Raw genomic sequence first — 17,066 nt, forward strand, 5'->3', positions numbered from 1 at the left:
AGTAGTGTAGAGTACATAACATATGAAAGGGTTTGGTTTAAAAATGACGATCCCTACTAAAAAGCGGAAAAAAGATTTTGTTCTCGATTATGTTTATGACGAGGAAATGCTCGTCGTTAATTGAAATGTTTTAAAAAACCATTCTTAAAAAACAAAACAAAACCGAAAAACAATAAAAAAAAAAACAAAAAAAAAAAAACCACCATGAAAGAGAAAATAAATTATTTCAATGTAACATTACAATAAATTTCACACGCGTTGAATTTTACCTTCCAAAACATATGATATTCAGCAACTTGGAGTAAACGTATAAGATTGGAAAAAGAAAAACGCTTTGTTTAAAATTAAGTAAAGTGACATAACGAGCTGGCTAAGCAATGATTACTCCAATGGTACATGTATTTTAAAGAATCTATAAGTGTTTCAACATATACCCTCTTTTCAAATTCTAATTAAATAAATCACTTCATTATAAAAAGAATTACACTGAAAAACATTTAATTAATAGAAACATAAAAACAAACATTCTTCTTAAATTTACATTTATAAAAGTTAATGGACGTGAAGTTGGCCAGTCCATAATAAGAAACTGAAGTGAAAGGAAGGAAATCAATGGTGAAATTGAAGTTAATATAGGAACTGGTGTAAATTACGATATTTCTCCCCCCCCCCAACCCCCCAACGGATCAGGATTTTAACGTACTTTTTATTACTTTAGTACAGTTTTTTTTTAACTATTTCAATTCTTTTTTTCGTTTTTTCCAATTTCTCCGATTTTTCTCTCAGAGAAAACGCACCCTTATTTATGAATACGTTTTCTTCAGGATACGATTTCTCCTGATACATCTTTGCACTCCATCTAGTGATAATTCAGTGCATGACTTTTGGTTTTGCATCGGTGATCATATGATTGGCATCAGTATCTGTTGATTTCGCAAAAGAGGCTGTAGGTTTTGTTTTAAGCTGGTCTGTTTTGTATTTTACCTTGTTTTATTATAAAACAAGTTGCTGTCCTTTAAAAAAGGACTACAATACGTGGAATATTTGCACGTGTTTCCAACGAAAACGTGATAAGATTATCAGAGATTCCATCCACTCTAGCCCCCTGCTTTTAACCACTAAATTTGTACGTTGTTTAAGTATACAGCCCAGACCTTTTATCTCAGAATTAAAAGGCTTCATACTTCCTAAATAATCATGATCTATCTATTGATGAAGTTTGCATGTATAGTATCAGGCATTCAGTGAATTCTACTATTTGCTCACACTATACGATTCGCACGACTTCGTTAACTATGCAGGAACAGCTTTGTGTAAATGAAAAATTTCATATTTTTATGCATTTTTCTTGAGATTTAAACGTTTATACAGTGACATAATTATTCAATCATACTTAAATGCTTAAACAATTTTAATCGGTAAGTACTCTAGCCTCGCCTACTATAAAGGTAAAGTTAAGTTACATGTGTATTCGGAAAACAACAATACATTGCAAATTATGCTATTTGATGCATGTTGTAGTTTCGGCATAACATTAACTTATTTCATAATACTGACAGTTCATATCACATGCCGATCATTTCTTTAAAAGGAATACTTTGTTTCTGTACTGTTAACCGACAACTTTACAATTACAGCGCCTTTGAACTTATGGCACGGAATCCCGATCCCGATTCAGATAAACGTGTGCTAGCCTGGTTCGCAGAAGGATAAAACGTACGCTCAACTAGGACCTTGGGTCCCCGAAAATAGTTCTCCAAAATGAGTGTATTAATGAGCACTTATGGAACTCTTTTACAAGTGAAGATAAGAATGTAAATCTACTTTCTTTTTTTCTATATCCATAGGGAGACCACAGGTCACCTTACGTCCTAAAACAATGTCGTAATCATATTGTTAATCAATACGGTTACAAAAGTTACCTAACATCTGCCTAGTGTCAGTTTTACAATATTGAGATTCATCAGAAGTGATCCACTGTAGGGAGACCAGGGGTCACCTTATGTGTAATATCAATGGGGAGATATCATCCGGTTATCTTATGACAATTTACAAGATTAATATTTACTGGAAGTCAGTCATTTTAGAGAGACAGGGGGTTAAATTTAGTGGAATGTTCGTTCGAGACCAGAGGTTACCTTAGGTCCTATATATGAAGAGAGAAAAATAATTTTGGTAATCAATAGAGCAGGTGTCACGTTAAGTGAAATATTCATAATATGCCTGGAGGTCATATTATATTAGGACCTATGAATTCTATTAATCTATAGGGAAATTAGGGGCCCAAGCACGTAGCATCGGGAGGGGGGGGGCTTCCCCCCAGTCCCCCACGGATTAGGATTTTGAAGACTTTGGGGGATTTTTTTTTTTTTGCTTGTCACGATTTTTGAAGATTTTTTGGATGAGTCTGCCCCCCCCCCCTCCCCACTTTAAAAAACGATGCTACGTGCCTAAGGTCACCTTTATAGATTTTTAAGGATACAGATTCACCAGAAGCCATTCACTGTAGAGAAACAAGGGATCATTATAAATACAATATCAATAGAGATCACCTTAGGTCCTGAATCAAGTGTTGTTATAATTTTGGTAATATATTGGAAGACCAAGTTCACCAAATGCCATTTTTAAAGATGGATAATCACTAAAAGTTCGCCACTGTAGGAGACTACCTTAACCATAAGTGGAACTTCAGTAAGGAAAGCCAACGTCACCTAAGGTCCTAAATCAATGAAATGAAACTGTTTATTCATGCTTAAAATATAAATTAAAAGATAGACAAATCAGGTTTACAAATTTTTTTACTCGTATATTGAACCTATGTAAACAAAAACTGGGCACGGGCGTTGTTTACATTACAAAGAATTCTCAGCTCTGTATCTTGCTTTCAACTCCACGAATGACTCTCAAATTTATTTGATCATTGGTAATGCATGTCTAAAGCATTCTAAAAAATAAATATAGAAAAATAGAATTTGACGAAAATCGTGACCATCCCCCTTTAATTGAAATATGCCTAGGGGGACCAGAGGTAACCTAGGTTATTTTATTCACTGTTGTATTAATTTTTTATCTCAAAACGGAGATCTCAGGTCATCTTATGTCATATTACAGGATGGCGAGTCACCAGTTATCCACTGCAGGGTGCCCACAGGTCACCTTATATCATTTTACACAATGGAGAGTCACTCACTGGTCCTCCGCTGTAGGGTGACCAGGGGTCCCCGTATGTCGTTTTACACAATAAATAATTGAAATATGCCTTGGGGGGCCAGAGGTAACCTACGTTTTTTTACTACGCTGTTGTATTAATTCTTTATATCAATACGGAAACCTCGGGTCACCTTATGTCATATAACAGGATGGAGAGTCAACAGTAATCCACTGCAGGGTGCCCACATGTCATCTTATAACATTATACACAATGGAGAGTCAACGGTCAACCACTGTAGGGTGAACAGGGGTCCCCGTATGTCAATTTACACAATGGAGAGTCACTGATCATCCTCAAGAGGATGACCGATGACACTCCCTGGCGTAAAATGATATAAGGTGACAACTGGTCACCCTACAGAGGATGACCGGTGACTCTCTATCGTGTACAATGACATAAGGTGACCCCTGTTCACCCTACAGTGGATGACCAGTGTTTCTCCATCGTGTAAAATGACATAAGGTGACACCTGGTCTCCCTGCAGTGGATGACCGGTGACTCTCAATTGTGTGAAATTACATAAGGGGGCACGTGGGCACCCTTCAGTGGATGACTGGTGACTCTCCATCATGCAAAATGACATACGGGGACCCCTGGTCACCCTACAAAGGACGACCGGTGACTCTGCATCGTGTTAAATGACATACGGAGACCCCTGGTCACCCTGCAGTGGACGACCGTTGACTGTTCATTGTGTAAAATGACATAAGGTGACCACTGGTCACCCTGCAGTGGACTACCGGTGACTCTCCAAATTGTAAAATGACATGAAGTGACTCCTGGCCACCCTGTATAGGATAACCGATGACTCTCCATCGTGTAAAATAATATAAGGTGACCCCTGGTCATCCTACAGTGAATGGCCGGTGACTCTCCATCATGTAAAATGACATACGTGGACCCCTGGTCACCTTACAAAGGATGAACGGTGACTCTTCATCGTGTAAACTGATATAAGGTTACTCCTGGTCACACTACAGAGGGTGACCGGTGACACTTCATTGTGTAAAATGATATAAGATGACCCCTGGTCACCCTACAGTGAATTACCGGTGACTCTCAACCGTGTAAAATGGCACACGGGGACCCCTGGTAACTCTGCAGTGGATGACCGGTGACTCTCCAACGTGTTAAAGGATATAAGGTGACCCCTGGTCACCCTACAGTGGATGACCGGTGACACTCCATTGTGTAAAATGACATACGGGGACCCCTGGTCACCTACAGTAGTTGGGCAGTGACTCTCCATCGTGTAAAATGATAAGGTGACCCCTGCTCATTCTACAGTGGATGACCGGTGACTCTCCAAAATGATATAAGGTGACCTGTGGGCACCCTGCAGTGGATTACTGGTGACTTTACATCCTGTTATATGACATAAGGTGACCCGAGGTCTCCGTATTGATATAAAGAATTAATACAACAGTGATAAAAAAAACCGTAGGTTACCTCTGGTCCCCCTAGGCATATTTCAATTATTCATCGTGTAAAATGACATACGGGGAATCCTAGTCACCCTACAGTGGTTGACCGGTGACTCTCCATAGTGCTTAATGATATAAGGAGACTTGTGGGCACCCTGCAGTGGATAACTGGTGACTCTCCATCCTGTAATATGACATAAGATGACCCGAGATCTCCGTATTCATATAAAGAATTAATACAACAGTGAATAAAACAACCTAGGTTACCTCTGGTCCCCCTAGGCATATTTCAATTATTCATTGTGTAAAATGACATACGGGGACCCCAGGTCACCCTACAGTGGTTGACCGGTGACTCTCCATTGTGTAAAATGATATAAGGTGACCTGTGGGCACCCTGCAGTGGATTACTGGTGACTCTCAATCCAGTAATTTGGCATAAGGTGACCCGAGATCTCCGTATTGATATAAAGAATAATACGACAGTGAAAAAAACAACTTAGGTTACCTCTGGTCCCCCTAGCCATATTTCATTTATTCATTGTGTAAAATGACATACGGGGACCCCTGGTCACCCTACAGTGGTTGACCGGTGAGTGACTCTCCATTGTGTAAAATGATATAAGGTGACATGTGGGCACCCTGCAGTTGATTACTGGTGACTCTCAATCATGCAGTAATATGGCATAAGATGACCCGAGATCTCCGTATTGATATAAAGAATTATACGACAGTGAAAAAAACAACATAGGTTACCTCTGGTCCCCCTAGGCATATTTCAATTATTCATTGTGTAAAATGACATACGGGGACCCCAGGTCACCCTACAGTGGTTGACCGGTGACTCTCCATTGTGTAAAATGATATAAGGTGACCTGTGGGCACCCTGCAGTGGATTACTGGCGACTCTCCATCCTGTTATATGACATAAGGTGAGCCGAGATCTCCGTAATGATATAAAGAATTAATACAACAGTGATAAAATAACTTAGGTTACCTCTGGTCCCCCTAGGCATATTTCAATTATTCATTGTGTAAAATGACATACGGGGACCCCTGGTCACCCTACAGTGGTTGACCAGTGAGTGACTCTCCATTGTGTAAAATGATATATGGTAACTCTCCATTGTGCAAAATAACATAAGGTGACCCGTGGGTACCCTTCAATGGATGACTGGTGACTCCCCATTCTGTAAAATGACATAAGGTTACCTCTGGTCACCCTACAGTAAATGACCGGTGACTCTCTTTATTTTGAAATGACATACGGGGACCCCTAGTCACTCTACAATGGATGACCGGTCACTCTCCATCGTGTAAAATAACATAAGGTTCACATAATCATAACGACATTTGTGTGGGAAATACAGGTAAGGTGGCGAATTCTCTTTCTCTCATGATATTTATGTTAAGGTGACCCCCTGGTCACCCTACTGTGGAAGACCGCTAACTCCCCATAGTGTAAAATGACTTAAGGAGATCCCTGGTCACCCTACTGTGGAAACCGGTAATTTTCCATTGTACAAAATGACATAAGGTGACCCGTGGACACCCTTCAGTGGATGACTAATTAATGACTCACTATCCTGTAAAGTGACATAAGGTGACCCATGGTCACCCTAGAGTAGATGACCGGTGACTCTCATCTTATGTCATATAACATGATGGTGAGTCACCAGTAATCCACAGTAGGGTGCTCATAGGTCACCTTATATCATTTTGGAGAGTCACCGGTCATCCTCTGTAGGGTGACGACCAGGGGTCCCCGTATATCATTTTACACGATGGACAGTCACCGGTCATTCACTGTAGGATGACCAGGGGTCACCTTTTATTATTTTACACAATGGAGAGGCATCGGTTATCCTCTGCAGGGTGGCCAGGAGTCACTTTATGTCATTTTACAATTTGGAGATTCACCGGCCGTCCACTGCAGGGTGACCAGTGGTCACCTTATGTCATTTTACACAATGGAGAGTCAACGGTCATCCACTGCAGGGTGACAAGGGGTCTCCGTATGTCATTTAACACGATGCAGAGTCACCGGTCATCCTTTGTATGGTGACCAGGGGTCCCCGTATGTCATTTTACAATATAGAGAGTCACCGGTCATTTACTGTAGGATGACCAGGGGTCACCTTATGTCGTTTTACAGGATAGAGAGTCACCAGTCATCCACTGAAGGGTGCCCAGGGGTCACCTTATGTCATTTTACACGATGGAGAGTGAACGGTCATCCACTGTAGGGTGACTAGGGGTCCCCTAATGTCATTTTACAATATAGAGAGTCACCAGTCACCCACTGAAAGGTGACCACGGGTCACCTTATGTCATTTTACACTATTAAGAGTCATTGGTCATCCATTGTAGGGTGACCAAGGGTCCCCTTATGTCATTTTACAGGATTGAGAGCTACCGGTCATCCACTGTAGTAATTGAAATATCATGAGAGAAAGAGAAGTCACCTCCTTACATGTATTTCCTACTCAAATGTCGTAGTGATTTTGTAAATCAATACGGAAACTGGAGGTCGGCAGATGCATCTTGCAGATGGAGTTTAATCAGTCTTTATCCATTCTTTGACTACCTGGTGTTACCTCAGATGATTTTACAAGATGGAGATTCACTAAGGTTATTCACGGTAGGGTGACCAGGGGTCACCTTAAGTAAAAAATCGATATGGGGACCAGAGGTCACCAATAGTTTTAGATTGACGTTGCAATTCTTTGATTCAATATGGAGACCTGAGTTTTAACAAAATATCAATATACAAGGTAAAGATTTACCAAAACCATCTACAGTGGGAAGACCAGGGATCACCCTAAGTGAATATCTTAAAGGTTACCAGACGTCAACCTAGGTCTAAAGACAATGTAGTTTTAATTTTCTTAAAATGACATGAAGTCCAGATGTCAACGTATGTCATTTACAGAAACACCCATAAGGAGACCAGAGGTCATTTCATGTCCCCTATTGATCATTTTCCTTATCTAAAGGGAGACCAGAGGTCACCTTATGTCATTTACATGATAGGTACTCGGCCATGGTAGGGAGATCAGGGGTCACCTGAAGTGAAAGTATGCACAAGGAGACCAGATGTCACCTCAGGTCCTTCATCAATAAAATAATTTTAATATAGAAACGATCAGCTTATGTCATAACAAGATGGATATCCCTAGAAGCCATCCACTAAAGGTCACCTTTGGAAAGCGATGTCTGTCGTTATAATTTTGTCCATTAATAACGGAAATCAGGGGTCACCTAATGTCATATTACAAGATGGAGATTCAAAAAAGTCATCTACTGTAGGGGACCCAAGGGTCACCTTAGGTGAAATATCCAAAAGGAGACCATAGGTCACCTTATGATCTAAATTGATGTAGTAATTATTAATTCTGTAAATTAATACGGTGATCAGAGATCCGTTAATGTTATTTTACAAGATGAAGAATCATAAAATATCATCTATTGTAGGTAAACCAGAGTTCGTTTTAGGTCTTGGATATGTGTCGTAATAATTTTGTTAATTGAGATCAGAGGTCACCTTATTTCATTTTATAAGGTGGAGATACAAAAGTAATCCACTGTAGAGAGACCAAAGTAATCCACGGTAGAGAGACTAGGGATAAAATTTTATGAATTATCAATAAGGGGATGAGAGGTCACCATTAGACCTAAATTATTGTAGTAAATTGTTCATCAATACAAAGACCAGATGCCGCCTTCTTTTACAAGATGGAGAATTACCGTGCAGAATTCATCCACTGTAAAGACACCAATGTCTATTAGGAGACCAGAGGTCACCTTAGCTTCTAAATCAATGTAATATTTAGAAAATCAATACGGATACCAGAGGTTGTCTTATGTCTTTTTAAAAGACGAAAATCATGCACTTTATTTATGTTGTTTATTAAGAAGAACATAATTGTTAGAGGGAACAGGTGTCACATAAAGATGATAATAAATACGTAAACCAGAGTTCGCCATATATTGTACATCATTGGGGAGACCAGAGATTGCATAACTTATAAGGAGACAACAGGTTAAAAATGTGGTGTGTGAAAAATTATACTCTGATCTACTGAACAAAAAAGTTCAGACTTTTATTTTATAAATAAGCAAAAACGGTACACGTTTCGATCACATTTATTCCTTATTTTTTGTCGTCAAAGGAAGTTAGGGGGGGGGGGGGGGTTAAAGAGGTGACGATTTGCTCGTCTTCATTTTTTTCTCAGCTGCATTTCACAGTAGGTCCGCATTAACTATGTTTATTTTTGCAATTCAAATATATTTTTTTTAATTTGATGAGTAAAAATCAATCCAGTCCAGGGAAGTGGTAGGTGGAGCGGGGAGTGGTGAACTCCAACCCTCATGCAACACCTGTAGACAAAGGAACTTTAGTTAGAACACAAATTTGATGTCATTCCTTTGTTGCAGCAGACTAATTTTAGTGAGCTTCTTAAAATAAGATCGTGACTCGTGGTTACAGTACTGATATCCTTCAAAATCAGACTGTCTCAGGTAAATCAACAATGAAATTCAATAGCAGTGTTTTAAGTACGATGTATGCCGAAAACAGCTCTGTATGAAAAAAAATATCACACAGTTCTCATCACTAACGGGCTCGAAAATGTCAGATATTTTTTATACAAACCTGTTTTGGCATGCATCCATTACGGAAACCAGTTACATCTAATGTAATTCATTATCAAATCATTTTACCATTATATTAAAGTATCAGTAAAAAGTCTATGGGTTGGTGGCTGTGGGGAGGGGGGGGGCAAAACTACATCTTTCTACAGGCTACACCTACGTATACAGAGTAAGAAGGTGAAGTACATGTACTTTGTTATTTTAATGAGGAGGATTTTGTGTTACATTTAATTTATCCTTAGGGGGACCACAGGTCACCTTATGTCTATATAACGTATATCATATATCTTTCAAATAACAGTCTATGTTGAAATTTTTATCCTCTATAGTGTATTTCCAATACTTAGAGGGTTATTCTTTAAAAAAAAAAATACATTTCTGCCTGTTGTATATCATTTCTAAAGGCTAAGTAGTGGTACTAGTTCTTCTACTTTCACTTTGCGGTTGTAATGCACTACATTTTGTAGCGGAGTGCACAGAATTGGTAGTTGTGAATAAGCAGGTGACCTGGGGTCCTAGTTGAGCGTACGTTTTATCCTCCTGCGCCTGGTTCCCTGAGCTACCCATTACGCACAGGAACCAGGCTACCTCATGCGCAGGTTGCATTTTACCCATAGCATCCGGTTTAACCTCGCTTATATATTTTCTGCGTGGACCTCAGGGTCCACGCAATAAGTTGTTCGTTTTGCATTAACGTCCTTTTACCCTTTCCGTCGCCCATAGTCGATCTCATTATCGATTTGTCCAACGGGGACTGGGCAGCTTTTGAGAGTGAGACATCAGGAACACTACTTCATTCACAAAAGTCTAGTCACATTTTTCAAACCCTGTGTTAATAGATAAATCAAATTTAAATATTCCTTTAATCTAAGTACATTTTGCGGAAGTGATAATTTAATCAACTTAAAGATCTAAATCTTCCCTCCAGCGATATACATTAATCATGTCTGTTGAATATATTTCCTTCTGAAATTTAATGTGATATTCAAACACATTCTCAGTTCAATGTGAATTGATTATTGACCAGAATATAATGGTTAAGGTGGAATAACACACCCGGAAAAAGTCACTCAAATTAACAGGAATTTTTTTGAAAATGAACGATATAATGATAAATAAACTGTAAAAATGTCAAAAAAGCAAAAAAAATTGCAGTTTGGGGATAAAAAATTAATATCTAAAATAATTGTTTCAGTAAATAATAACAAAAGTTCCTCAGGATTCGAACTCGGGATGTACGGATCACAAGTCCGACACTTTATCCACTCGGCTATGGGGGAGTAAGTTACATACATCACTGGCGTCGGAAGCAAATTTACAGTGGGGGGGGGGCTAGACTAGTGCCATGGGGGGGGGGGGGGGGCTAAGCCCCCCCTAGCCCCCCCCCCCCCCCGCCCCGACGCCTATGTTCACCATCCCATAAAATCCTTTTAATAAAACGAAATGTCGTTTCGATCAGCGGTCAGCCATTTTGTGATAATGTGTTATTCCACCTTGAAATAAAAAAAATATGTTTAGCTATGAACATATGATTTAGAATGCCCGGAGTGCCCAATACATAATCGATAACAATGCCTCCTTTAGCACCACAATACGTAAGATCATTACATCTTACAATTTCTCTGTGTACATGCACTTATATTTTCACCACTCACCTTAGTTTACGTTCGCCCTCCTTAGGATTTCATTATTTTCGTTCAAGAAACAGTTTATGACCGACATACCCAGCAGTGTTTGCGCATGTGTGACCGTGATAATGGTATGGACGTACATGTGCATGTAGCGAAGTATTCATGGAGAGACCCAAGCTAATAGTTCTTGCTGCAGCATTTTTTATGTTCGTGACTTTTGTTTCCTACGCAGTTTTTATGGATGATATAACGGTAAGTCGCGATTATTAAAACACATAATATACAGGGTAAAATATAGAGCATCCGTGAATTGTATGTTAAAGATTATTAATTTTCATAGGTTTTTTTTTTATTCGTCCATATGTTATATTGTACACTGTACACATTGGAATATGAACGTGTGTCTGCAAATACTTAACATGCGTAGTACCTAGATACCAGCAAGTCTACAAAGTCAATACATTGATCGATTTTTAGCCGGGCGTATTGCTCAAAGAGCAATAGCCGGCTGTTGTCAGCCTGTTCAAGGCGGAAGCTGACCGCAACACCGCCATACGCACTTAAAAGAGTGGATGTTAACTCAGTACTAATCAGAGGCGGATCCAGCAATTTTGAAAAGGGGGGGGGGTTCCAATTGATGAAAATCAATACCTGCAAAATTCATTACTTGTCAATAAACAAGGACTTTTTGAAAGTTTTCCCTGCGTAAATTTAATAAAAATTTATTTAGTCGCTATCTATTTCACATCTATTTTAACATCAGAGTGCACTGCATTATTGAGCGTTTTTCTGTTTAGGTAAAGAAGATTTGCATAATTTCTAGCCTTAAAAAAAAACAAGCATCCAGCAATAAAAACGTGCGACTATGCTTAATAGAAAATAAACACTAAAAAACAAAAAATAATTCGGACTAATTACGACAAGTTATTATAAAAATGGATTTTTTTGGTAATTTTTTATGTCTTTGATGTTTAAATTCTGAACTATTTATCGATTTTGATTTCTATCGATTGCCTTCTTAGATAAAGGTTTAAATGATCGGATATGACAAAAGAATGGGGATAATTTATCTGCTGAATATATGGTACATGTGTAATACAATGGTACAAGCAATTGTCGTCTCAGGAAACTCCTGTAATTGGTGCGCTACATGATCCGGTAGTAGTACAGATGCGATCATACATGTATAAGTTCTGCATTTTCATAATGGTTTACATATAACCCTTTTACACTGTAGTTTTGTAACAGAATTTCCGATTGTTGGAAACAAAAAACAAAAAAAAGGCTTTTTTTGTGTCTCATGTGGGTATGAGGGTAGATAGCATTCCAGATACAATTCCAGAAAAAAAATAGCATAACCCACGAGTTTATTCGGTAAAGTAAACACCGGATGCTGAAGGAGAGTACTTTATTTCGATAAAAAAAATCGATAGGGTTTTTTTCATATATGAACAAAATTACGGTACGTTGTACGAAATTTTTTAAATAAGCAATTTTATAAGCATTTATTTGAGATTATTAAAGTATTTATATTATAAATGGGGAAATTGTCTTTAAATAGGCATTAAAGGTTTCCAAAAAATTCATTTGTCCCAAAGAAAGGGGGTTCCGACCCCCGGAACCCCCCCTCTGGATCCGCCAATGTTTATAACTACTGCAACTTATGAGAAACAGTCTTACTCATGTAACACAGTACATGAGATCGCTACAAAACGTCTGGTTGTCTAAAAATATCCATATATATAGCACGTGATTAATTTCCTGTATCCATTAAGTTTTCATTACAAGATTGTATAGGATAAAGATGACAAAATGGAAGTATTATGCCCTTTCTTTGTTTTTTGTACCATTTCTTATTGGGTTTTCGATAAATCAATATGGACAAAGGAATTTTATCTCAACAGTAAGTTTCCACTTCTTTTCCACACTTAACTTACTTAATTTTGTATTATGCTTACAATCTGTTTTTTTTTTGGGGGGGGTTGTTTTTGATTTGTCAAAATATATTGACCGATAAGTGAAACCTCTCCTACATTTAACTAAGTGTGACATACTAGTATTTTTAGGAGGAAAGGTACTCGAGTTTCCGGAAACAAGAGCAATGAACGTAGTGTTTAGTTTCAACACACACTCTTTCCGTTAAATCTACTTAGGCGTTCTCTAATTGTATTTAATATTTTGAAAGTCAGTCCGAGGATACTTATCAAACTTGCACTGGCTCAGCATGATATGCAAATGATTTCTATCGAATAATTTCACATTGCCTTTTTTACAACACCCCCTCACAATGTGCTGAGCAATTTCAATATTCAAAATTGGAATTCTGTATTTTTTCATTTTGAGGACAAGTTTATCACATTATTTGTACGTAATTACTTCCATTTTAGGATGAACACATTGGAAATATGCAAGTACATGTACTTTACTCCATGTACGGTTTTTGTCATAGTCGAAGAAGTATCGTGATCGTTAGTCTTTAACTAATCAATCAAAACAAGAATAAAATTATAACATGTACACTAATTACACATCCTCCAATTTATACATGTATTTATGTACATGTACATGAAACTAATTATTTGTTGTGTATTCTAAAATCAATGTTTCAAGTTCAAATTCCTTTATTACACTCAAAACATAAATTATATTACATGAGGTAAAGAAATACAATGTAGTAACACAGGGGTATTGGGTAAAATAAAGTGGTATAAAAAAGCAGGTTTATTTAAAAAGACTATTAAATATCAGTCTTATTGAAAAATCAGTTATTTTTGGTATTCCAGATATATTGATTTACATTTTGTCTTGATTGCAAAATAATCAAACATCAAGTTAACAATTTGTTTTTTGATGAATATTAGCAGAAAGATATTGATCTGGGTCACAAAGTCTGGATTCTTTGATAGAGTGAGAATGACATTTTTAAGTTGACGATGATTTTGAGGAAGTATCACTATTTGTTATAAACCTGTTAATCTTTTGCAGAAATGGAATCTACCAAACAGGATTTATTTGCATTTAGTGTCCAACAAAACATCAAATGAAAGTACATGGAAATTTCTATCGAAAATCTTTCCGAAGGAAAGGAAGTATGTCGATGGAAATGCTCCTAATGGAACATCCCCAAAAATATCCCATTCTAACTTAACAGTTGTAACGGCTTACTGGAATCTTGGAACTTTCAGGAAAGGATCTCATCAAACATTTACAACGAATACTTATTTAACATGGACCAAGCCTTTCAAGTACCTTATGAATCCTCTTGTGATATACACAGACTGTGTGCAATTTCGCGATTTAATAACCAAAGAGAGGTCCGAAGGAATATTGGAGTACCAGACTGAACTTGTTTTTATAAATAGGACATCTCTCTGGCCATTTTCATTGTTGGATAAAATTAAACAAGTGTACAGCCAACCAGGGTACCCAGCGCACTACCCAAACACCGTTAATCCTTCCTACTCTGCTGCGCAACATGCAAAATACGCAGTGGTTGCAGATGCAGTGCGAAGGAATTTATACAACACTTCATATTTTGCTTGGCTTGATATAGGATACTTTCGAGACTTGATTGGAAGCAATCAATATTTTGAATTAAAAATCCCACCAAACTTTGACTCATCTCGTTTAGCATTCAATCTTATATCTCATCGGGGAATGAACACAAGACCCTTCAGCATATTTCGTAGCAATATAGTATGGGTCGGTGGAGGATTATTCATTGGGACCAGAAATGTTGTGATAGAGTTTGAAAAACTTTACGAGAGAGCAGTATTATACTTTCTGGACCAGAAACTAATGAATTCCGACCAGCAGGTTCTTTACTCATTATATAGTCAAGAAGGGAGAAAAGCTCTCAAGCCTAACATTGAACTTCAGCTGTACACTCCAACAGGTGGAGGAAACCCTTGGTTCTATCTTGGATATTTATGCAGAAAAGTTGTTAATCGAACTAAGGTTGAAGAATTTATATAATTAGTTTTAGAGTGATGAGAAACACTACAACATTTACGCAAGATTGGATGACATTAATCAGCAATGGAATGCGTTTACAAAAAAGATTGTGTTCACCTTTTTTTAGCTCACCTAGACGAAGTCAAGGGGAGCTTATGCTATACCCTCGGCGTCGGCGGTGGCGTCGGCGTCGGCGTCCGGACCTGGTTAAAGTTTTTGTTGCAGGTTCTGTATCTAAGCTATTTCTTGTCCTATCTTCACCAAACTTGCATGGATGATGCATCTGGACCTACTTATGGACTTGAAAGACTTGGATGCTGAATCTGGGTCCTAAATTTCAGATACTGGAGGAGGTTAAGGTTGTTGGACCAGGTTAAAGTTTTTGTTGCAGGTGCCCTTTGATAGCAATATCTTAGTTACTGCTGGTCCATACTTCACCAAACTTGCATGGATGGTGTGTCTTATAATACTGATGCACCAGATAGGCTTGAGTGCTGAATCTGAGCTATAGGTTTCGGATGCTGGAGGAAGTTAAGGTTTTTGGAGCAGGTTAAAGTTTTTGTTGCAGGTGCCCTCTGATGATTATATCTTAGTTACTACTGGTCCTAACTTCACCAAACTTGTATGGATGGTGCGTCTTATGATACTAATGCACCTGACAAGCTTGAATGCTGAATCTGAGCCAAAGGTTTTGGATGCTGGAGGAGGTTAAGGTTTTTAGAGCTGGATTAAGTTTTTTGAGCAGGTGCCCTCTAGTGATTATATCTTAGCTACTACTGGTTCTAACTTCATCAAACTTGCGTGGATGGTTCGTCTTATGATACTGATGCACCTGACAGGCTTGAATGCTGAATCTGAGCCGTAGGTTTCGGATGCTGGAGGAGGTTGAGGTTTTAAGAGCTGGTTAAATAAAGTTTTTGAAACAGGTGCCCTCTGATGATATCTTAGTTATTACTTGTCCTTACTTCACCAGACTTCCATGGATGGTGTGTCTTATGATACTGATGCACCTGACAGGCATGAATGCTGAGTTTGAGCCATAGGTTTCGGATGCTGGATAAAGTTAAGTTTTTTGGAACAGGTCACATGTTTAATAGATGATAGTACTATTTTAATCTTGCATAGTTGATTTAACTGTAATATGAATGAATCGCAGAGATAGCTTCAGATGCAGAGCTTGATCTCCATTATCAAGGATGCTAAAAAATAAATCTTAGTTATTATTGGTCCTAACTTCACCAAACTTGAATGGATGGTGTGTCTTATGATACAGATGCACCTGACAGGCATGGATGCTGAATCTGAGCCATAGGTTGCGGATGCTGGAGGAAGTTAAGGTTTTAATTGCTAGTGCCCTCTGATGATGATATCTTAGTTATTACTGGTCCAAACTTCACCAAACTTGCATGGATGATGCGTCTTATGATACCAATGCACCTGATGGGCTTGAATGCTGAATCTGAGCCATAGGTTTCGGATGCTGGATGAAGTTTAGTTTTTTGGAACAGGTAAAATGTTTTATAGATGATAGCTTGCATAGTTGATTTAACTTTATTATAAATTAAACGCAGAGGTTGCTTCAGATGCAGAGCCTGATCTCCATTATCAAGGATGCTAAAGAAATCTCCTACCTCACTCAAACCTGCTCAATAGATAGATGTGTTTGTTGATAAATGATATAACATGATTCCAATGATATAGTATTGTATGATATGAAACAATATTGTTTGATATGATACAATATGATATCATATGTTATATTATAAAAAGTTATACGATACGATATGATATTGTATCAATTTTTTTGATATTTTATGATATGATATTGTATCATGATATTGTTATGTATAGTATTGTATATTATGATACAATATTGTAAAATATTATATTGTATTTTTGATTTATTATTTTAACACATGATACAATTACATAAAATATTGCAAAATAGTATATTGTATCCTATGATACAATATTGTATATTCTATAATATTGTATCATACAATATTGTATGATATGATATTGGTTTTTGTAATATAGAATTATATCACATGAAATTGTATTATATGATATTGTAATATTATAAAATATTGTATCATACGATATTGTATGATATGATATTGGTTTATATGATATATTATCATATCACATGAAATTGTATTATATGATATTGTAATATATATTATTGTGTCATAT

The 17,066-nt window shown here is 37.6% G+C and overlaps 2 protein-coding genes across 3 annotated transcripts in view; both read left to right on the forward strand.

Annotated features, from left to right (window-relative positions):
* The window catches only part of LOC128184120 (lysoplasmalogenase-like protein TMEM86A), a 129,875-nt gene that overhangs the window by 104,893 nt on the left and 7,916 nt on the right, over positions 1-17,066 (forward strand). The gene's annotated exons all lie outside the window — the stretch shown is intronic.
* LOC128184097 (uncharacterized) lies at positions 11,035-16,807 on the forward strand. Of its 2 annotated transcripts, none has more exons than XM_052853433.1 (2): positions 11,035-11,171; positions 13,905-16,807. In XM_052853433.1, the coding sequence occupies exons 1-2, from the start codon at positions 11,082-11,084 to the stop codon at positions 14,892-14,894; spliced, it is 1,080 nt and encodes a 359-aa protein (XP_052709393.1). In that variant the 5' UTR covers positions 11,035-11,081; the 3' UTR covers positions 14,895-16,807. The 2 variants fall into 2 exon arrangements, with proteins under 2 accessions (XP_052709393.1, XP_052709383.1); XM_052853423.1 differs by lacking the exon at positions 11,035-11,171 and adding an exon at positions 12,584-12,822 and having other exon boundaries at positions 13,905-16,806.

Source organism: Crassostrea angulata, chromosome 1, assembly GCF_025612915.1.
Source record: "Crassostrea angulata isolate pt1a10 chromosome 1, ASM2561291v2, whole genome shotgun sequence".
Classification (NCBI taxonomy): domain Eukaryota; kingdom Metazoa; phylum Mollusca; class Bivalvia; order Ostreida; family Ostreidae; genus Magallana; species Magallana angulata.

Bases quoted from the DNA above. Each gene is read 5' to 3' on its own strand.
- LOC128184097 (XM_052853423.1), top strand. From the start codon at position 12,724: ATGACAAAATGGAAGTATTATGCCCTTTCTTTGTTTTTTGTACCATTT. The intron at 12,823-13,904 runs GTAAGTTTCCAC...AATCTTTTGCAG, and splicing joins AAAGGAATTTTATCTCAACA to AAATGGAATCTACCAAACAG.